The 22588-nt window shown below is 53.0% G+C and overlaps 5 protein-coding genes across 5 annotated transcripts; 1 reads left to right on the top strand and 4 right to left on the bottom strand.

Moving 5' to 3' along the window:
• Positions 1 to 545: 545 nt before the first annotated feature.
• On the bottom strand, positions 546 to 1298 carry J4E83_004520 (uncharacterized protein; the record flags this gene model as incomplete). The annotated part of the gene is made up of 1 exon (XM_049331448.1): positions 546 to 1298. The coding sequence occupies one exon, from the start codon at positions 1296 to 1298 to the stop codon at positions 546 to 548; it is 753 nt and encodes a 250-aa protein (XP_049189222.1).
• A 2649-nt stretch (positions 1299 to 3947) lies between these two features.
• Positions 3948 to 4634, bottom strand: J4E83_004519 (uncharacterized protein; the record flags this gene model as incomplete). The annotated part of the gene is made up of 1 exon (XM_049331447.1): positions 3948 to 4634. One exon carries the CDS (start codon positions 4632 to 4634, stop codon positions 3948 to 3950), a length of 687 nt encoding a protein of 228 aa, XP_049189221.1.
• Positions 4635 to 4837: 203 nt separating this feature from the next.
• J4E83_004518 (uncharacterized protein) lies at positions 4838 to 5718 on the top strand (the record flags this gene model as incomplete). The annotated part of the gene is made up of 2 exons (XM_049331446.1): positions 4838 to 5177; positions 5234 to 5718. The coding sequence occupies 2 exons, from the start codon at positions 4838 to 4840 to the stop codon at positions 5716 to 5718; spliced, it is 825 nt and encodes a 274-aa protein (XP_049189220.1).
• A 507-nt stretch (positions 5719 to 6225) lies between these two features.
• Positions 6226 to 11991, bottom strand: J4E83_004517 (uncharacterized protein; the record flags this gene model as incomplete). Its single annotated transcript, XM_049331445.1, has 5 exons — positions 6226 to 7515; positions 7562 to 11455; positions 11506 to 11655; positions 11716 to 11840; positions 11892 to 11991. 5 exons carry the CDS (start codon positions 11989 to 11991, stop codon positions 6226 to 6228), a joined length of 5559 nt encoding a protein of 1852 aa, XP_049189219.1.
• A 6809-nt stretch (positions 11992 to 18800) lies between these two features.
• J4E83_004516 (uncharacterized protein) lies at positions 18801 to 19148 on the bottom strand (the record flags this gene model as incomplete). The annotated part of the gene is made up of 1 exon (XM_049331444.1): positions 18801 to 19148. A coding segment is annotated over one exon (348 nt), but the record flags the coding sequence as incomplete, so codon positions are not given.
• Positions 19149 to 22588: the final 3440 nt, after the last annotated feature.

Genomic DNA, 22588 nt, shown 5'->3' with positions numbered 1-22588 from the left:
GGGGCCAGGGTCTGACGCACTGGCCAAAAGTCGGTCAACCCTAGGAATTTCCCAGCACCAAATGTGTGACTGGGCATGTTGACAGGAAACTGTAATGCGTGGGGTCTGTTGCTGTGTCGTGTGCTGTTGACAGTTCATCAGTCATGCATGGGGAGTGTACCTGTGACCTGCTAAGGTTCGATTAGCATGCAGCCTGTAGCGATAGCAGCGCATCACCTGAGAAAAGCGTGGAGATTGTTTTTGTGGGTGTAATGATCATCATTGAAATTTCTAGCTATGGCGGGAGTCTCGACCACTGCCTTCGGGAGACGTCGAACCGCTCGAGACCAATATCCCAAATCCTCCTATCCCGTATCCATCCAATAATTTCTGAGTAGAGTTGTTCGTGAGATCCTGCGTGAAGATCCCGACCGCCCTGCGGTATATGCCAATAAAAGAAAACAGAGGATATAATGCTCGAAAATGCTACGCTATGCTGTAAAGGACTCGCTCGCTGAAAACGCTGGATCAAAAATCAAAAGGTCGGAACATGGTGGTGTGCTGGCCTAATAACTTGAGATGAGCGGAGCGGTGGTGTCCATGAATAGCGGATGGTCTTCGATGTTTTCTGATTGTGGTTTGGCGTCGTAGAAAGTTGTTGTGAGCATGGCTTCCTTCTCGGTGAAGTTGAAGGACGCTTGCGGGGGCGATGTGGGTGGAGACTCGTCGTCGGACTCTTCCTCGTAGGTGAGCTCGGGTGGTGATTGTAATTGCGATGGTACCCGGGTAAGAGCCAGTTCTGAGTCGTCCTCCATGTCGTCGTAGAACTCCTCCTCGTCGTCCTCATCCTCGTCCACCTCCATTGTGCTGATCTGAACCGGTGATTGAGCGATGCGGCGAGGGAGTGCGATCATGTCGAAGTCGTCCTCGTTCTCGGACTCGGAGTCTGATTCCGAGTCGTCGTCCTCTTCCTCCTCAGCGATGCTGTCGGCCCATTGGATGTGTCGGGACTCTTCAGTCTTGGAGGCCTTGGCCATGGTCTGGTTGAACCATTGCTCTTGCTGGCGTTCGGCATCTTGGAGTTCGACCATAAGGCTGTCGAGGAGGTTTGCGTGGCCAACGAGAAGGCGGAGGTTGTGGTCGGCCCTGCATGCCTCCTTGCCGAGCTTGGAGCGGGCAGAGGCAGCGATGTAGTAGGTTTGGGTGAGAGACATCTTCTGCTTCTTTTGCGGTGGTGATGAGATGAAGTGGGAGCGGGTAGTCTCAGCCGTAAAGGGCTCGAAGGAAGTTTGAATGCGGAGGTGTGATGAAGAAGGCATGTTTGGTGTGTATAAGGCAGTAGTATATGAGAGCCTAAAAATTGTGAGTCAGGTTGGTTTTATGACTGTCGAGAACGAGGGTACAAACCTTAAAGCAGCAGCCAATGGAGGGAAGGTGATCCGAGCGTAGTTAGATTCCGAGATGTGTGATGTAATGTTGATCGACTCTGATTGTCGAGTGATGTTGTAATTCGCCGAGGAGTGGTGGACTGGTGTGTGAGCTGATGATGATGGAATCTGAAGCGAGGACAGGCGTGTTTCTTATGTTTCGCTGGCGCATGGAGGATGGATAACGGGTGCTCGGAATTATTGGCATGTTTCCACCGCTCTTGGCCGAGCAAGGACGGATGCGGTGAGCTAACACACTATGATTCACACCTGGGCACGACTGCAGGGGTGCTAGCGCGGCTTACGATACAGCCCGGTCGGTCGTAGAGACTTTCGCCCGCATGCACATACGGGCGTTACGAAGCGGACGCCGGACGTTGCGCGGATATACAGTCTGCCCATGCTCACATGCCACGGCGCTGGGTAATCGGGGTCTCGCTCTTGTCGGCGTTTACTAACCCACGATGCATTGCATCACTCATCGTCCGCCCACATCGCGCCGTCAGGGTTTTTTCTTTTTGGGCTCTTCGCTTTTCGCGTTTCCCCTGCTAATATCCTCGCGGTGCGTTGTTCGAGCTAGAGGGTGCTTGGGCGAAGCTGCGCTGCCTGGCTGCCTGCGGTTCCAGGATGCGCTGTCGTCAGGGCTAAGCCACGGACCTCTGTACAGGCAGAGCGGTCAGCCCTGAATCTGTGCCTGTCAAACGTGTCCACCGTCTCGCCTAAGGGGTCACCAATCCCTCCATTGCGCGAGGTTGGTTTGGCTCACGACAGCAGTTCAGCCACAGGCTGACGTCCGGCACCCTTCGTACCGTCGTATAGAGTCGTCGCTTCGGCCGACGCCTTGGGACCTTGGTTTTCCGGCTGCCTAGCACATCGGCTTTTCGCTCCCTCACAGCTTTCGTCCGCGTCGTCACAAGCGACCCGTGGATGTCTGACTGGGCGGGCCACGCGGACCTGTCGCTCAGTCTGACCCCCGCGCCCAAGCAAACCATCGTGAAATGACCCAGGGTACCAATCACCCTGGGCATCAATTGCGCCATTGGTAGATCAAGCTGGCTTTGTCAGAGATGCTGAAAAATACTCTCTGACAAACCCGCTAACGACCCTGCATGAACCAGTATAATTTGATGACACGATCATGCGCTTCTCTGGAGCGTCGCTATTGCGTGCTCCGAGGCAGTCAATCTGCGACCAGCAACTTTGCACCGTCGTCATGCCTGATGGCTGAACAGTTTGATTACTTTTGCGCTCATACAGCCCGACTGTCCAAGGTATTGAGTTTATGGCATCTGTGCGTTTATTGTCAGGCACAAACAAAAAACGGTGAACAGTGCGTTCATAGCATCCGTCTCCGCTCCGCCCTTTTCCACTACTCCGGCTCCGGTGAGGGCGTGCTTCCAGGACGAACGATCCCGAAAGAGGAAAGTGCATCTCGTGGCGCTATCAGCCGTCGCTACGCATACCGAATTGCGTTTACCGTCTACCTTCATCTACATACGCACAGCCCTTTGCTGCCCTTGAGTCGTCCGGTTTACATGGGCCCAATCAAGGTACGACTCGGTTCGACACGTTTCCGTCGGGTCGACTTCACCGCTGAAGCTGTACGAGGCTGATCAGGAGACCGCCAACGCCGCGAATCTGGCGGTGGCATATATGCATGCTGCGGTGCCATAGCAACGCAATGCTGCAATGCGACTCCGCGTCGACTGAGAGAGTATGAGTCGACTACGTACTAACCCCAGCGTGCGCTTCCAACAGCCTCAGCCACCACACGTCTACGATCACTATAACCCCGCGTAAGTAGCTCACTTCGCAACGCGTTGCAAACGTGTACGCCTCACGCAGACCAAAGCTTGCTCAGCCACGCTTTGTCCTCCACAATGTTTAGCTTAACGTCGACGCGGGTCTTCGCTACAACGTTACCGCTTTGGGTATACCTTCGAATGAGGCATATTCATTTAGACTCAATTGCGGCATATACCATTACACTTGCGGGAATATCGACTTCACCATCCTCTCCCCTAGCAGAATTCCGGTCCGCAAGACTTCGGAAAAGCACTCACTAAACGACGACCGCGCTGGCTCGCATGTATCAGCGCCTGCCTCCCAAGTCCGAGCCAATTCCGGGAACATCATGTCTAGCTTTGCATGATATCTTCTCATATTTCCGTCATGATTTTAAGCAAATAGCCGAGTAGCTTCATGCATCAGTAAGCAGCGATGCCGCCACTACTGATGACCGATGTTCGCGTCTTTCTCAACATCTCTCTATGACGCGACATTCGCATGAGCAGTGCATGACAGCGCTTAGTAAGATCGAGACCAACGCTTTGATATCAACAAGACTACTTCTAAACAGATACGTAGCAATTGGTGTTATTTTCATTAGAGCATGAAGGATACATAACAAAGTGCCTCGGTTTTGATCGTTCGCTGCCATACGGCAGGCCTCTATCTAAGAAGAGATGGAAAACGACAACCCATAGATACTTTGTTAAAATTATGTAGTGGTTCAGCACATACAACACCAGCACCCTCAGCCTATCCCGTCACCCTGGCAGATGCCATGAGCCTTTCCTTTCTTCCCTCTTTCCAAGCCTTGTCTAGTGCCTCCAATTTTCCACCTAGCACTTGCACATTGCCGGGCTCAAGCATGACGACGCCTCTCCTCACGTCAAAGTTCTTCAGGAGGAGTTTGACGCCCATGGCCATGTTGGTATTGAGCCCATCTATGCCTCTTAGCTCCATGGCGTAGATCTTGAGGCCTTTGGCATCTTGCAGTAGCAGCTTGAATGGCCCTTTGCTCAGCACAGGAGCCGCAGCTTCAGCAGTGCCCTCATCCTCCTGCTCTACAACGCGCACAATCTCCCTTCCTTTTGTCATCTCGCCCCGCTCCTGCGCTTCGATAGATTCGACCTGCGACCAGCGCGAGTGGCCTATATCTTCGACGTCGAGCACCTGGCAGACGACTGGACCAGGGACGATGCGGGATTTTGTAGTACCCTTTAGCACATCGTCGGGAAATACGGAGCCTGCAGGCTGGCTGAGCGACGCGGTTATGTCGGTAGCTAGTAGGCGGAAGTGGGCTGTCTGCTTGACGGCGGGCAACGGCGTGTTGGGCCGGGTTGTGGAGAGGAAGCCCTGCAGCCAGGCGGCGGTAGGGTAGAGATGGCGGGCATGTAGGTGCTGTGTTAGCTCGGCTGCGAGATTAGCTGCCATGTCGGTCATCACTTGCACCCTTCTTGAGGATGCGCGGTTTTGCTTGTTCGCGAATAAGACGGCGCGATGTGGGAGACGCGACGCGTAGAATGACGTGGGGCGCTCTTTCCCCAACGGTGGCCTCGGCCCTTCACATGGAGCTCAAGCTCCAGCAATCCAACCACTAAACCTCACAACATAGCAGACAACAGAATAGCAAACAGTACCACGGCATGTCGACGATAGCCTCCCCACGCGCCAGTTCCTCGGTCCGCAGCCCCTCCTTGACTCGTACCTCAATCGACAGCAGCTCATCGCATCGCCCACCCCCAGCCGCACGCCGAAACCGCGCTGCCCTTCGTGAATTCTACGGCCTCAAGAACGCGCCCCGCGACGCCACGCCAGATGCTAGAATATCCGAAGAATCTTCGAGAACACAGTTGGGGCCGGAAGAAGACGAGACGCTCACAGAGCTCGATGCTGCGGATTTCAACGCAGAAGCCTTTGTAGAGGCATTACTTGCCAAAGAGGGACTGAAAGGCGTATTGAAGGTCGAAGCAGATTTGGTGTCTCGTAAGCAGTCACTCGACGCATATAAGCGAATATCTGGAGTGCTTACATTGAAACAGAGATCAGGAATCTAGACAGCGACCGCAAGTCTCTCGTCTACGACAACTACTCCAAACTCCTCTCCGCAACAAGCACCATCCGACGCATGCGCGGAAACATGGACCCCCTCGCCCCCACAACCCACACCCTCGGCCCTGCCATCTCCCACATCGCCGAGACAGCCGCATCCTTATCATCCTCGTTACAGGACAGCCACCAGTCCAAAGAACAGGGACTGGGCATAAGCATACGGGTCGAGCAGGACGACAAAGATAAGTCAGACGTAGACAAGAAGCGGAGACAGCAGGATACTGTGAGATGGGTTCTGGATACACCACGGCGGCTGCAGGATATGGTAGACCAGGATCAAGACGAGAAGGCGGAGAAGGAGTGGGAAGAGGTTAGCAGGATATTGGATAAATGGAAGGGCGTTGCTGGCGTGCAGGAGCTTAGGGAGCAGTGCGAAGCTATTATGCAAGAGGAAGAGGAGGACGACTCAGAGTGAACTCGAATTCGACTCACGGAAGTTCGGACTTCTGCCTGACTGCGCCGCGTACCCTTGCCCACGAGATTGGCTGGTTAGCTGGCTGGCCCAACTTATACCGGAGACCAAGGCGCAGAAGGAATAGTATGCTGGTGTCGCCCATGGTCGCGCTTCAATGTCGAGCTTGATGCCTGCAACCATCTGGCTGTCTTGTATCTGGCCATACTGCACGAAGTAAACCCGAAGGTTGGGTGAGAAGGCCACCACCTGCACACCAAGAGACGCATGTTTGTTGCGACTCCGTTGCCTAAAAGCTTGTCGACGTTACAGCAGCTCTCAAAGCCTCACAACACAGATATACGTAATATCTGTCCCACTCCTACAAAAGGATATCAGGACACTTGGGTAGACCGAGGACTTTGAAGTGTAACCGTTCGAGCATCTTGGGTCATGAAATGCATGATGGTTTCAGCTGTATAATATACGACACTACTACATGCCATGAAAGCAAAGCAAGCTTGATCGAGCTCAAGCCCCCGCGTCTCTGACCACACTCTCCCAAATACCCTGCCAGTCCGCTTCTCCACCCCCATACCTAGCCTCAAATGCGTTCATTGCCAGATTGCCCAAGAACGGCCTCACCAACCGATTCACCAGCTCTCCCCTGGTCATCTCCAACACCGCAGCACCTTCTTCCTTTTCAAGAGCCTCGATAAGTGGGTCTAAGAATAACGTCCTCCTGGGCTCATCCGTATCCGATCCATTCAGTGCAGTTACAGGAGCCGGAGGTGCTATCGAGGACCTTGTGAGGACCTCGTTGATCTCATCGGTAAGAGACATGAGTGTTGGTGGGGTATCCGGCTTGTATACTGCGTCGATGGTGTCGGAGATGAAGAGCCACTCCATGAGCTGGAAGTCGTCAGGGTCTAGTACGACGAGTTCGTCTAACAGCTTGCACGTCTGAATGATGCCGGCGTTGTTGTAGTGCTCCTTGTTTGGAGCGTCTGGTAGGAGTGCAGAGAGACCGGATGTTAACTCGCCATTGACGACGGGCCAAAGCGACGCCAGGTGGACGGGCGACGTCTTCAAGATGATGGCACGCAGTAGTACGATGACGTCTGTGCGGGTGACTGAAGACGGAGACGACGCTGGCGTGGCGGTGAGCAATTCGACGACCTTCTCCAGAACTTGTGGTATGTTTGGTGTGAAAGCATCTTCGGGACTCGCAAGGATGAGGAGGGCAATGCGACGTAAAGTAAGCTGGGTTTTACGGTCGGCTTCCTGCCGCGCAGATGTTGCACCAACTCCAAACATGATGCCAGCCGTTGTTGGCGCAGACAGTCGTGCAAGTAGCTCAGGCAGTCGCTCCTTGTCTGATTGCGTCCATTGCGCAAGTATAGGCAGCCAAGCTTCTCTTAACAGTTGAAGCGGTGTGTTGAAGAATTTGGGGTCATTGAAAGCATCAAAGATGTCTTTCTTGAGAAGTTTGTTGCCTGGCGAGATCTTGGTCAGGCCTTGGAGTAGATCCAACGTATTTCTCGATACGTTTTCAGGGAATGCTTTGGCGCGGAAGGTTGGTCCGATGACGGATGCTGATATGTCTGAGACGACCTTCGCAACACGGTCATTCTCGACGAGGATGATCGATAGTTTCGGTACGATGGTAGTCAGAATGGAAACGACATCGGTTGCTCGCTTCTGTGCGCGATTGCCATTTGTCACAGCAGCCGGCTTTTCGTTTACCGCTTGGTTCGTGTCTTGCAGATAGCCCATCGAACGTGTTGTGAAAATGGCAGTCAAGATCCTGGCAAAGATATCCTGTTCATAGTTAGTACAATTCAGTTGAACAAGCATTGCCACTCACAGCAAGCTCCCTTCTCATCTTCCGTTGCTCCCCAAAGTTGGTATTATCAACCTTCTGCCCTATGACGGCGGTAAACTCCAGCAATGTAGGCAATATCTGTCGATGAGGAAGAGGATTTGCGAGCACATCTCGCAGGAACAAAGTACAGTCCTGCCAGATTTCGTCCATGGCGTCATCTTCCAGAGAGTTCGTATACTCGACGAGGAAGGCGACCAGTTCAGCGTCAGTAAGATCAGATGTCAACGTTGATAGTCGGTTAGTGTCCAACGCCCCAGGATCCGTCCGGCTGTATACAGCGTTGAATATCGCTGGGATGGTATGCTTTGGCTTCGAGCCATTAAGGACATTTAGAAGCCCTGTAATTGCTGCTCCTCGCACATCGTCAACTTCCGCATGCGCCCATAGAACTACTAACGTCTCCAAACACTCCAAAGCTTCCGCAGCGAAGAGATGCTCCAACGTGCGGCGGGCCCGATTGCGCATGCGTAAAGAGGTGTAAGCGAATGATGACGCTGACGTGTGATCTTGTAGTTCGAGCATATTCCCATAGCCACCCCAAGACCATATCGCGAAGCATATGCGAACAGTGTCTTGGAAGCAAAGCAAAACCGTGAGTCTACTATTTGCGGTCGGAGTGCGAGCCTGGTTCGCATCAGAGGAAATCAGCCCAGATACGACATTGCTGAAGAAACCCTGGGGTTGTTCTGGAGACTTGTTGGCAGACACTTTCGTCTCCTGCGTAGTCAAACGCTCGTGCGCCTTGGCCAAGATCTGCTCTAATCCGTTCATGAGCGAGATCAGAGTCGACTCGGGAGAGACAGTAGGTGCGGGTTGTGTCTTTGCGAACGTAACCTTGAGCTGCTCGAACGTAAGATTGATCTGCTTGCAAAGACACTCTACAAGTGGCAGGAGGTTTTGGAATATCGTATCAGGAAACATTGGTAGGACTTCAACAAGGAACTGAATCCAGTCGTCAAGGACTAGGCGACTGGCAGAGGAGGAGAATCCGAACTTCAAGCACTCAACAAATTGTGGAGGTGGAGGAATCGGCGCAGGTGTCTGATCTTCCGAGTCTCTGTTGATCGCTAGTGAAAGGCGCGACCGATTGGCAGGATGATTCGAAGATTTTGGCTCTGCTGTTGGTTCTGGTGGACGAGTAAGGCGGAGTTTCAGTGCCGCTAACTCTGCACTTAATAAGAGACTCTGCAAAGGCGGACTCGCTGATCTTAACCTTGCCATTAGAGGTACTTCAAGTTCCAACTCTCGAAGTGGTGCAGCAAATGGACTTCGATAGATTTGCGATATCATAGAGACCGACAACCGGTGTAGCTCATGTATGTGAGGCCCTATAACTGTATCTGATGAGCCGATTTGAAGCGACAGTGTCGTCAAACATGTACGTGTGAGCCACTCCTGGATGGAGATACGCGGTGAGGAGGGTTCTGGCCAGGACAGAGTGACCTCAGCAAGAGTTACCCACGTGAAATGTGATGGCCGCTTGATGACATTAAAGACATGCCTGAGGTAGTACAGGCATTCCTTTGTGTCGTCTCTTCTGGAACGTGCTGGTGGTCCCTGGGATGTCGTATTAGGTGCCAAATTGCTTAAAGCTGCCAAACAGTTGAGTGATTGGATGTGAATTGCAAGGATCTCAAAGACTCTGTTCAAGCTTGGCGTATCTGGTAGCCAATTTTGCAAGAACGTAGAGGTTTCCGACCCTTCTTCTGCGAGAGTGTCAAGGAGCAAGAGCAGCGGCCTTGTCAAGACAGAGTGGAAGTCGCTTGCTGTTGACGAGGCTTGTAGAATGTTACCACTTGGTCGGCGAGTAATGTTAACACGCTTTTCTGACTGCAGATTCAGTTCGTGCATAACGTGCGTCCACAGTGTCGCAAAACGTCGGGCACAATCTGATGAGCTCCTCGAAACGGAATCTTGGCCGGTCTGCTCTACGATGATCGAAGCGATGGCACTTTCGACCATCCGACTGGCAGGTGCAATGGCATGTAATTGTAACAAGGAACGCGCTGTTTCGACATGGTATTTGGGTGATGTTGGCGAAAGGTACCGCCAGAAGTATCGAACCAAGGGGTGGATGAGCTCAGGTAATTGGCTTGAGGCGATGTGAGGTCTTGATGGGAGTGCGGTCTGGAGTGCGAGTAAGACGGCTGTTACAGCGCCCAGGTGCGGAAATGAAGGATCTGTGTCGGTCTTGTCCGATGTCTGAAGGACATTTGCAAGCATAGTGACTAGGTCAATGTCTTCAACGGCCTTAAGACACTGTGTTTTGAAGACCAAATTGGATAGAATTTTGGAAGGCATCTCGGCAGTGATACCGGAACCGTTTGACTGCATAGATGCGGTGAACATGCAAGAGGCCTCACGAAGCGCAATCTGACCAAGCAGTGGCGGATCGAAAGGCGGGTCAGCTGCATCCAAGCTTCCTTGAGATTCTTCATAGAATGCACGTATCTTCCTGGACACTGTGGCTCGCGGTGTTTTGAGAGTTGCCAATAGCTGCTGCTCCGTTGCTTGATCACGTTGAAATGACCGATCTGGGACTATCTGAACAAGCGAGTCTGTGATCTCGAGGGCAAGGCTCACAACTTGTGCGTCTTTTGATGAGCTGTCGGTCTTGCCAGAGGACTCATTCAAAGCAACAAGTGTCGATAGTACCATTAGAGGCATGTGATGCAATAGCATGTCTTCCTCTTTGAGATTGAATCGGGCCAGAACAAACTTGGCCAGCTTCATCTTTTGTAGTGCTTCGTCATCATCCGTCTGCAGGGAAGACGTTATGAGATGAATGAGCTTGCCCCAGATGAGGCCGCTATCGACGCCATCGAAGAATGCACTCGCACTTCTCATGACTTCGTCGACTTGTTCCTTGGATGCAGTTTCGCTGTACGCATATACGCTCTGTAACGCTGGCAGGAATATCTCGGGTACAATCAAACCACCTACTTCCCAACGGTCCATGAGAGATAGACAGACTCTGAAAGGACGTGCTCGCTCGGAAGGTAATGTGCTACGACGGTTGATCATCTTGAGGACGCTGTTGGTAAGCGCTTCAAGACCGTACCGCGAAAAGAAAGCAGCTTGATGTGCCGACGGATCTGCAGACACGTTGTGTCTGTCTGCTGTTGGGGATGTGGTGCTGTCGTTTACTTCAGACGCAGTGGGCTCTGGACCTAGGAACCATGCCCAGAGCCGGCGATTCAAGCTCATGTCTCTTCGCGACACAACGCCTGCGGCTGCAGCTACTAGTCGCTCCAAATCCCCCTTTCCAACGCGCTCCTGCAAGACGGGTGAGTCGAGAGGCAGATGACTGACCAAAAGATCGAGAAATCCTCGCTGGATGAGTATCTGAGGGTCCGACAGGCCTGATTCAAAGCAGCGAATGAGGAGACCTGGCTCGGGGGATGTAGCTGCCTCGGCCTCGCCCGACAGCGCGTCAGAAGGTCTGGAGACATCTGGAGGAGAGCTGCGCCTCTCTGGCCGTCCGAATTTAGGCAATCGTCGTACGAGGAAAGCAAGTGCACCTTGCCTCCTGGATGGGTTGGTGATGGTCGCTAGGAAGAAGCACTGCCAAAAGTGAGATGAAGCACCCGCAGTCTTGGCCTCGACTATGTCGTCTGAGTTGTCCTGCACTGCGCTCCGCAACTTCTCTGTTGCCGAGACCATGCGCTCAAAATCCTCGCTTGTCTCATCTTCCAGACCAGGCAGGATTGACAGTATGATGGCCTTCAAGGCCGGGCGAAGTGCAGCTCCGTCGAGCTTTAGTATATGCTTCTCGAAGACGGAGAGGTAGAGTGGGCGGACCGAGAGCGAGGCGAAGGAAAGCACAGAGGCGAGGCCGGGGAAGTAGAGGTTGAGGTCACGAGCGAGGGCATCTTTCTGGACATGGATCAGCTTGGCATAAGCTGACTTGGGGGAGACGGGCATACACCGATGGTGGAGAAGATGTAGTCATAGACGTCGAGGGCTTTCTGGTGAACGCCCGAGGGCAATGTTGGATTCAAGCACTGCGCTAATCGCAGTGCGACAGTATCGCTATGTGGTATGACGGGTATCTCTGGGGGGTGCGCTTGCAGGGCCTGGAGGGTAACTTGTATAAGCGCATTGTCTCATAGTCGCAGTAGCATGGCGGGATTGACCTTCAGCAGCCGGCCCAGGAAAGATATGTAGTCGGCCCATTCCTGCTGTGCAGTGTCCCAGAGGGCGAGGGCGCGTTCGACTCCGGCGGCATAGCGACGGAAGTTTTTATCTTTTTTATACAGTGCTGTTCTCCGAGTCAGTAACCTGGGATTGCATGCACAATGCGACAACATACGCTCTTGTACAGCAGTGCGCGCGGACCGTGGTACGGGACTGGAGCGGCCAGAAGCCGTTGGGGAGAAGACCTGCGGGTTAGCAGTGGGATCAGCGGACATGCTGTGCCTGGCAGAGAATAATGTGTCCGGGTATCAATGACAGCGCGCTGGACATGCTGCTCTTGGTGGTGCCCAGGTGGTGGTTTACGAGACATGGCATTCCGACACGGAGCACTGACGGCCCGTTTCACATGCTCGCTCCGGCGTGATGACGCGCGCCGCACGCGACCCCAAGTGCCCGACTGCAACACCATGAAGCCTCTACAGTTGCCCTAGATACCGCCGGGGCCAGCGCAATATGCACGACGCAGGATCGGTAAGCCATGCGTGATTGTCATGTTCTGCCTATCATGACTGACTGTGGCAGGCCTCACATGATGCGCCATCTGCCCCACCAGCCGACACGTTCGCATCTGATCTCCATCACCACCACCACCCTCACCACGATCCACCCATCCATGTGCCGCCTCCCGAACATCCCCCATATGATGAGCCTCCACCTTCCTACGACGACGCCGTTGGCCTAACGGGTGCACCCCCGGGTTATGGCACGTTCCGACCGTATACCGATGATTCCTCGATAGCGAGCAGCGAAGTCGAATCCACCCATCGCGCACTACCAGAATGGTTTGGGCAGGCTTTGGTCGTTTTTGTCTTCCTATGCCTCATATACGGATTTTGGGAATTCATCAACGCGCCTGATGTACCTTCTGAGCCGTGGCCAGGTCATGGGCGGTTCAGACCGTCAGGCACTTGACCTGAAGTCATGCAGATGAATAACAAACCTACAACCTCGTTCTCCACGACGACAACAGACTGCCGCTTTGCAGGCGTCGGTTGTCCGAATATACACATACCTATCATGCGCAACAGCTATCACGCCCTAGCACGGCCATCCAAGGAAGGAGCGAACAGGTCGTCGAGGCATATCTAAAGATACAAGGAGCCAGCGAGGTAGCAATCACTCAGGCGAAGCAGCTGTTGACCAGGCGGATGCTGGGCCGCGTATCAGGACCAGTACTCATACATGGTCCATGTAGGAGAAGGGTGCCAGTTCGAGGCCTAATTCCTTGAAGTGGTTTCTGTCGATGGTCCTGGGAGACTCCATGTGACAGACATACCATTGCATGCAGGAAATTGTTAGCTCCGTTCACATGCAATTGTAACTGCACACCCCGCAGTTACATTCCGTTGGCCTGCTTCGTCTGGCTCACCACGGACTGAAGATAGGGAGTTTAACGAGCTGAACTAGACATGCGAGGATGCATGTGAAATGGAATCTACTATCATGAGGGCATGAATATAGCGATTGCGAACCCGATCGTCAATCTTTTGCAAACTCGCCAACTACTCCCTTGAACCTTATCACAGACCTGCGTTCCAACCCCTCCTTTCAACACTGCGCTCGTCATGTTAGCACAGATCAAGCATACAACCTAAAGGCCATCGTTCGCGTCTGTTCACACTACTGCAATGTCGATTTCGCGATTCATCACGCATGGCTTTCTGCATCGGGCCTATATGCTTCCTAAATGCTGTTCTACAGAACCAGTGTACCAATCCCTGCGACGCTCGCTAGAAGATATAGTATATCGAAGTGAAACTTAAATCTGGCGTCGTAGTTCAAGCTACGCGTCTAGCGGGCGAGTGCGGGCGAGTTTGAGCCACACGGTCGTGATCCGAAGAAGCGAAGGTCAGTGGCTCAGTCGTATATTAGCTCTACACCATAGCGGAGCGTGGCCGAGGATAGCGGCGCTCATCGCACGCCCGCCTGGTAGGTGGTTCCTGATAGTGTGGCGCCGGGAATAGTGTTGGCGTTGATGTCGCAGTTGGGTATGCCCAAGTGGTGCTGTCTGTCCGACAGAGTTATGGTCCTTGTTAGACTACATGTGTAGCGAAGAAGGTGCATGATGTTCTAGTGTGTTTTCGAGTCGATGTGGTAGATCTTGGATGACGGATTCCCATTTTGGGACCGATCCGCCGTCGAAAAGGCTACTCGTTGTCGGAGATGGTCATGTTGGACGAACTCTGAGTATCGGCGAGGTACCTAGGTACGTCTGTTGTTGAAGATATACGTTATGCGAATATGCGAGAGCCACTACCTGACTACGCCGTATCTCAAGTCGCCGTTCTCCGAACAGTGGACACAGCAAAGTGTGTCTCTGCTATCCACACACTGCACCAACGCAATCACAGTAAGAAGTATCCCACATGCACAAAGCAAAGCTAAATTCCTCCTGCGCAAGCAAGTCCAAGCGATACGCGACAAGCGACCCGACAACGCTCCCTCCGCCTGTGCCCGAGAAAAATCCCGACCACTTCAATCTCGCTCACACAAACCTAACTCCGGTCCCAGCCCAGTCCTGTCCATCCCGACAAAGACGATCCAAGGCGGCAACAAGCATGCGCTTCAGGATCGGAACTCACGACACGCGGGCTCCGCTTACCCCTGTACCCAGTGCAGTTCCCCATCGAGTGCGCAGGCATTATCCACTCGAGTCTAGCCTGCTCGTCAAAACCCACATGTGCACCTGGCTCGCAGCATCATACCCGTTGCGGCATTCTTCGCGGCCAGGGCACGCCAGCAGGGGTTAGCACGCCGCACGGCTCAGCTGGATTTTCTTCCAAGCAGGAAAGCTTCGGAGGCGCGTGCTGGCGCAGCTTTTGGACCCCACGCCGCGCTACACTAACCGCTAGTTCGGTGCGTGATCCGGGATCCCGACCGTTGGGTTTAACCGTAGTGTGACTTTGCTTGTGGGTATCGTGTGTATGATTCTGGAGGTGGAGGGGTTCAGCCATCTTGTGCAAATGGAGAAGATTGGATTGTGTCTAGACATGCTTGGAAAGCACCGAATGGCTCACCTCGTGTGTGGTAAGTGCCGTTGCCCCTGGCGGCACATTCGCTCCAAGACCAGGTGTTCGTGAGGGTAACGAACAGGTAGTAGGTCTACTATCGCAAAGGCCTTGTTTTGTCCTTGAAACACAGATTCGTCCACTCTAGATAGTGGTATTATACCCGATCTTACACCGTGTCGTCCTCTTCCCCGGCTAATAAAATGGCATGATATGATCTCATGCTGCAGTCGAGTGATTCCTCGATGTCGAAATATGCAAAGACGCTAACGAAGTCGTCGAGCTTTAATCCAACTTTAATCTCATCAATACGGTGACAGTGGGAAACCGCAACTTCTAGATACTGTCAAAGATCTGGATCTTATCCAAGACCAATGTCGCTTCTTTGCAGACGCCCCGAGAACTTTCTCTCTTGTAAGTGCTTCGTCATGTAACACGGAATGGTTTTGAAGGGCTCATTTTCAATGACATTCAGAGAAAAGATTGTTGTACTTGGTATAGAATCTTAGGTCATTGCCATATTTGCTATGTATCAGCCATTTGAACTTTTTATGAGTTTTAGATTCAAAGCTCCATGATAAAGCCGTATCGTACATTGTACTGCAAAAACATGCTTATATCTCTCGAAGTACATGCAGAGAGGCTTCCAGATTTTACCTTCAATTGCCTCGTAGCTTCCGTCAAGGGACACACGTAGAAGCAGAAGGTACAGCTCAGGCGCCGAGACATAGTTCTCCATAGTATACGCGTTCGTAATATCACAATGGGGGCTGTCGAATTTTGCGTTTCTCCGTCGTGTTAGGGAAGCATGCTGACTCCGGCAAGATGGCATTGTTCAAAATGCCGTTGGTTGATTGGACAGAGCATGAGATGTTCATTTTGAATCGTCTTTACTTTTTTCTTTCCAATAGCATGTGAAGACACATCCAAAGGGCGTACTTGTCAGGTTGACGATCGGAAAACGCACGGCGAATTTTTGCCGTTCGATGTTGCAAGGTCCTGGCTCGTTTCGGTCCGAACAATGTACAGGGCTGATGCACGCGGCTGCATGCACCTTCGGAGGACCATTCAGAGCACTGCCTATAGCGCCCTCAAGTCGGCGACGTTGGGTTGTCATGATCGCGCGATATGCACCATTTGAGACATACGTTGCCGGGCGGAGTTGGGTGTTCCAGATCACGACTCCCTCCCCTTGCACCTTCCTTTGTAGACAAGATGCAGATGTCCGTGCCATTGTGCATCACCAAAGCGTTAGCTCGCATGTCTGCAGGCGCAGGAGACTTTCGAGGTTAGCATTCAGGAACGAGTGCGGCTATTCCGCGCTTTGCTTGCGTATGCCGCCCCTTTCCGCTTCAGACCAGCGCCACAACCTCACTACGGCCTGGTAGCGTGCGAGCGCGGAATTGCGATACTTGGGGCCGTCTGGCTGGTGCACGAGTCAATCGGGTTGTTGGATAACTCGGGTCGGCTCCTGACTCGTCTCCATTATATCCGATGGTAATAGGTGCTTTGTGATTTGAAAGATATCTGTCAGCCTGTAAAATGTGGATTCTGGTGGGTATTAGCAGTATCGACGGGGCCCTCTATTTCTCTTCTTGAGTTCCGACGTTCGATGTAGGAGGAGTACAGAAACAAAGGCAGACGGATACGTCATGAAGCATGGTGGTGTCTTACTAGAAAGCAGTGAGATTAACGCGGTTCGTCAAGGGCTGGAAGATCGCACGGTGCAACCATCGCAATGCCTTCCCAAAGCCGTTGATCATCGGCAGGGTCCGAGAGGATGCTGGGAACCCCATATTCATGCACGGTCGGTTGACTGGCCAGGCCACTCAACATGCAGATGGCCCGCGAAGGATTTGGAGCACTCGGACAATAACCTGTTGACTGGAAAGGAGCAGGCCATCAGAGAGCTGTTCAAAATAACGGTATCGCAGGCATGTCGTGTGCGCCTTGCAATTGTGACGGGACCTTGATGAAACGCGCACTAGAAAGCAAAGGTCCAGGGCTATATGCGCGTAACGAGGAGGTTAGAACGGATCGTGGGGGCCGTGTAAGGGCGCAGAGGGAAGAAATGAGGGTTCGTTGTAGCGCGACCCAGATCGACCCTTCCCAGCAGAAAGATAAGCTACTGGAGAAGAGTGGAGCACACTAAGCCACTGGTGGTCCACGTCCCTGTCCCCAATTTTGACCGGTGGAACAGGGGAAAGCATCCAACCCGATCACCTTGAGTTGGACACCTTGACAAGGAGACAAGTACGGTAAGCTCCATGTCGAGATGGGACAGCCACCTCGTGGCGGCACAGCTAAACCCCTGGCAACAGCACCATGTCGAGCAGATCCAACTTCACGGGTCGCAATTTGTCCGAGCAACGACAGAGTGCTTGTGACTTGGACCCTTGTCTCCCATGCCGTCGCCATGCCGCGGCCATGGAAATCGCGTGGTTGGTTGCTGAACGGCCGCATCAAACGGCGCCATGTCAGGGCCGCAGGATTGCCGCTCGGAACATATGCCGTAAGCTCGCATATGTTCAGACAATAACAGGATATGCAAGCGTTACCGTAACGTCGAATCTATTGGACTTAGTCGCTCCATCGTGTTGTTTGTGCACTAGCGCGGCACGAGAAGCAGCAAAGCGTGACGCACCTTTTGTCACGAGCAACCACCATGAGTTTTTGATCGATGGATGCTCGGCGTCCGCGATGGGGTCGACCTCATCGTGCATGTGGTCCTCTGCCGTATGTAAGCTCGCGGGATGGAACCGCTTGGGCGTCCTGCCTTCCAATGCATGTGATGAAATGTGATTGGAAGCTGTAGCAACAGCCTTCATCTAACGTAATGCGTCTTATTGATCCATTGACGTGCAGGTCTGACTGGAAGCATGCATGTACCAGACTCTTGAAACAGCTTGGCTTGGTGCTGAACCATGACGATAGCCACCATCGCGAATATAGGGTGCAGCCGCATAGCACCGCCATGTCATCGGGTGACATCTTCCTCGAAACTGGCTGCGAAACAGGAATGCTTGCGGCATGCCGTCGTTTGGTCCGATGTGGGGCGACCATCGCTCTCGATCGCTGAACATGCCATATTCGCATTTCGATCCTATGCTGGACGGAGCAGAACGCCCGCCAATCATCCCTGCGTACCTAAGTAGTGTGCACAAAGGTGATTCGCAGAGACATTCCAGCCACCTTGTCCCAGGGTCCCGGCCCACATGAGTGGACGGCACCGCAAGTCAGCCTTGTTAAGGCCGTAAGGCCTCCCACTAGCAGGCCGGAGTCGCAGACCATTAACCCCCGACCATGTCGACATCTGGCGTGACAACCTGTGGTAGACTCGATCGCGCCAGCCATGTTGTCGAGAATGGGGTTTGGCTTTATGTATGACGTCGTGTTTAGAGAGACAATCGAAAAATTGAAGAGTTGCAAAGAATCGTATGAGCCAAATGTTGGAATCATTGTCGCTATTGACCGACACTCATTCCAAGCTAGTGTAGGCAACAGCGGCGCCATCTGCATCTATGCACACCAATTCCCAACAAGCGTTCCAACCGTGCTATATCCTCCTTGGATGAGCCAATTGACTCTGCTCAAACTTCTCTAGTTTTAAGAAACGCCATAGCAATGCGACGACGCAGAAAATGCTGCAGTGATAGATGAATGGGAACGGGAACGCAAATGCGAATGCAAAATAAGGGTATCATGAACGAAAGTGAAGGGTTTGTGGTCTTAACGGTCTGTGACCTTTTCTTGGCGAGTAAATCTCCTGTCTTTCGCCGTAGACGCTCCTAGTGAAGGTTTAAGGCGATGACTCGAACCAGAGTAAGAGGTATGGACGACGTAGGCGATGAAACAATGGTTTTGTGGGACGTGACAGTCGGTAGTCGTATCAGAAGCGCAACAACTAGGAGGACGTTGTCGAAGATTTCCTGGACGCTTTAAGATGAATCCGCTTGACATGATCTCTCTGCAAATTGTCAGTAATGCTCTGCGCATGTGAAGCATGTCAGACTTACCATATTGTCCACACGACTGAAGACCCTGTCGCATCCGTCCCAGTCACACAACACGCCCGGGTTGTGCTTGGCCTCATGTCTCGCAAGATCCTTTTTACTCGAAAAGCCTCCTCCTGTAGACTGTGGGCAGTCACCATGGCGGCAGAAGAAGGACTTTGTATGCCTCTTATAGTGCTTCCTGAGATCGCAGCCGCGGGTGAAAACTGCTCTTGAAGTGCATCCTGGGAAAGCACAGCTCCATGTACCATTCTTGTTCGGGATACCATAGGATCGAAGATCCGGCGAGGAAGGAGAGAGCGACCGTGACAGTGCAGGTGGTGATCTTTCAGAGGGGACGTTGGACGGCATGCCATGACCTACGGACGACGATGTGGAGTGCGATCTTGACGGTCGAGACGCACCGAAAGATTGTGAGAGCAACGTCGAGTCATGCGCAAGCATCGGAGGAGATGCCATCTCGGAGAAAGATGGGTAGGAATACGACGTTACTTGAGGTAGCGGTATTGATGATGGTTGTGTCGACCAGAGTGCGTGAGGTGGGTATGGGGACTCCATGACCGGTCTGTAATCTTGAGGTGGAGTGTACATTCCTGCGTGTGCGGACATGGTCGTTTGGGGTCGATGAGCCATGTGGTGTAGTGGTGGTGAGTACATGATGCTGGGGGGTGATTGACATGTGCTAGAGGGGTAGAGGTGACCCATGCCGTCAACCGGCGCCATGAGTGCTAGTTCTGCTTCGGACGAAAAGAAAGTCATCGTGGGTGACGCCAGGTGTCGTGTTGTTCTGGAGTGGTTCGCAGGATGGTGGTGATATAACAGGAAGGGGTATCTGGTGGTCGTCAAGTGGCCGCAAGTCGAAGCCAACACGGGTTGTATATCATGCAGAGAGAAGGCCAGTGCGTCTTAAGCGGGAAGTGCAACAGATGGGTGAGAATGACCAGTCTTAAGGCACAGACCCAAACTCTAGGGATTAGGGTATGGTAAGGCTGCTAGTCCGGGGTGTACAGGATTAGCCCGGGAGCGCACTAGGGACCACTCCACAACGGTAAGGCTGGGGCGTCAGATTTGTCGAGAAAGCGTAGCGGGCAGTGGCGGTGTTGTCATATCTTGCAGTGCCTGAAACTCCACCGGGCCCTGGAGGACGGCCTGAAAGGGACCAAGTTAGAAATTGCGAACGCTGAGCGGTGGACCATGTGGCATCGACTGGTCAATGTAGATCCGGGGCGCAGACGAAGTTTGCAATGCCCAAGAGGATAGATAGCTACGTCGGGTCAGACATCCGATAGAGGAGTAGTCGCTGCTGCTGGTCATAATGGGACGTGGGTAATTTGACTAACGCTTGCTGCGCTCGTCCCAATGAGATACCGTCCGTAGTTCATGGTCCCAGTTCAGACCGGGTGCATAATCCATTCACAATTGCGGTGGAGAGCGAGTGAGCCTCGCGGGCCGGCTAGCTAATCCTTGTGGGTGAAGGTACCGCCAACATGGCGACCGCACCGCTCTAGCGCTGGTCTGAGGAGTGGCCTACTAGGGTTAGTCCCAGGAAAGCTTCTGCCATTTCGCTTTCGCCTGTGAACGATCCTTCGAGCGATTAATGCGATACCTTGCAAACGGCCAGCAGCGCTTCGGCTACCGAGTTCTCTGCAACCTCCAGCGATGTCTCGTCTGGGCTGAGATGGTACGTACAGAGCGACCGGGCGATGTGTGCAGGGCGCAACCACAACGACAGCCACCCTTCAGACTAGTCCCACGGGCTGCGGACCAACATCAGAGGCGGTAACAGATGAGGGGCAAATGAGCGCTCCCCATAGCGTTGGAGATGATGGGCTGCCGATCGCAGCATGGTAGCAAAGCGACGAGAAGCGGCCTTGGGTGGTCGCTTACGCCGGCAAAATTTTTGGGCGTAGCGCATGGGGATTATACGCCCCGCGCTACTCTTGGGCCGGGTGCCGTGAGATATTTTTAACCCCTGCCGCCTGGAGCACAGCAACCTACATACAATCAGGAATCATAGGGCAGGGTCTGAGTAAGCGACGTTTCAAGCGGTCTGTCTGCCAGCGATTCTACAGCTTTCACCAGCATTGTCCCTCCAATAACACCTACGTCGCGCTCTAGACAAGCGAGCCGTGTTTGCCAAGACAGCTCCTGACAGCAACGGTTTGATTGCGTTTCTCGACCTGGACACCTAGCTCCACTGCGTAGCATGCAGTGAGCCTGTTGTCTTTGACGTGGCTAAAGAGCGAAGGACGAAACATGACCAACGAGCGTGATAGATGGAAAGACGGATCCACATGCTGGCCAAAGCCAACGACAGTCTTCGAAGCGCCCGTTGTTCCAAAGCGGTTAAACTTGCTTTGCAAAGACTAGTACATGGTTCTTCTTGATCGGGTTTTGCTACCATGAAGTATCTACACCGCGTTGCCTTCGGACCGCCGGACATAGACTGTTTCGTCCGAGATCTGCATCAAGACTCTTGGGCAACACGTCGAGGAGCAGTATCGGAGAAGCTTTTCCCAGATGATCAAGGAGGTCTGGATGTCAAACATCAGACGGCCCCATCACAGCACGGAAAACGCCCGTGTAATAACGGATACCCAGGCAGTACCCGGGCTGCATCGCGAGCAGCAGTCAGCATGCGCTGTCCGGCGCTTCAGACACACTGCGCTATATGGACCGTATGTTCAAGCCAACACACCTGTGTATGGAGAGCGACAATTTGGAGGCTGTATATTCCTACGCACTGCCTTCTTCAAACACTGTGAAGGCCCAGGATGGCTGACAATCACCTCCGCTTCCTCACCAGTCGGAGGAACGGTCGAGTGCCAGACAACACTTGCGGTAGGTAGCGTTGACCATGTACTCGATCGGTGACTGCCAGGCGAGCACTCACTGCAAATTGACTGACAGTCAAGAATTGGGGCTTGCGTCACACTGCACACTCTCGTCACCTTCATCTTCGCTCAATTCCGTCGTTGCCTCCATAGCTCCATTGTCCAGTGACATGTCCAACACGGGAGCTACCATCCGCACTGCCTGTATGGACCAACAACAGCTCACACGCTAGTTCATCCGCAGTCGCTCAGAAATAGACAGCGTCCACTAACGCACTTGATCTCAAGCTAAACAAAGCCAGTGTGTCGCAGTGATGGGGCCATGGACAATCAATCGAACGATGCTGTTAATGACAGTGCGAATGGTGGTCATCAGGCACTAAGGCAAGGCTGATTCCGCTCTGCAAAGGACAGAATGTCATCGCAAATCTAACATACAGCCGACCAAAGCCTGCACCGTGTCGACAGACATACACTAGTCTCTATTCATCATCTGTTTCGAGGAGCCCGGCACAAGCTGTCATTCGATGTGAAGACTAGCTGGCAATAGTCACCGTGACAGGTGATGATCTGCATCCACGCAAACGAAGGATTTGAACCGCTCTCAGGCTTTCCATGACAGCTTTCTCTCAAGAGTCATGCAACAGTCATATCAACATTTCTAGAACTCATGTTCAAGCATTGTAAGACTCGGCCCGAAGCCGATCTTGAAATGAGACTAACCATACTGAGGATGTCATACGATTGGATGAATAAAGTGTCAGGGGTGTTTGTTGATGCCGCACCGGTATGGACCGTCTAGGCGACCACCAAGACTACCGGCTATCCCAGTATGTCAAGCATCAAGACCTAACGTCCCGTCCGAATGGCGTGCAACGGCCCTAGGAACCTTCATCCCATACTCGACAGCGGCATAAGCCGAATCTCCTTACCAGGAAGCATATTTGGCCTCTACAT

The sequence above is a fragment of the Alternaria metachromatica genome (genome assembly GCF_023757995.1).
Source record: "Alternaria metachromatica strain BMP 0045 chromosome Unknown scaffold_8, whole genome shotgun sequence".
In the NCBI taxonomy this organism is placed as follows: Eukaryota; Fungi; Ascomycota; class Dothideomycetes; order Pleosporales; family Pleosporaceae; genus Alternaria; species Alternaria metachromatica.
This window is presented reverse-complemented; position numbering and strand designations above follow the sequence as displayed.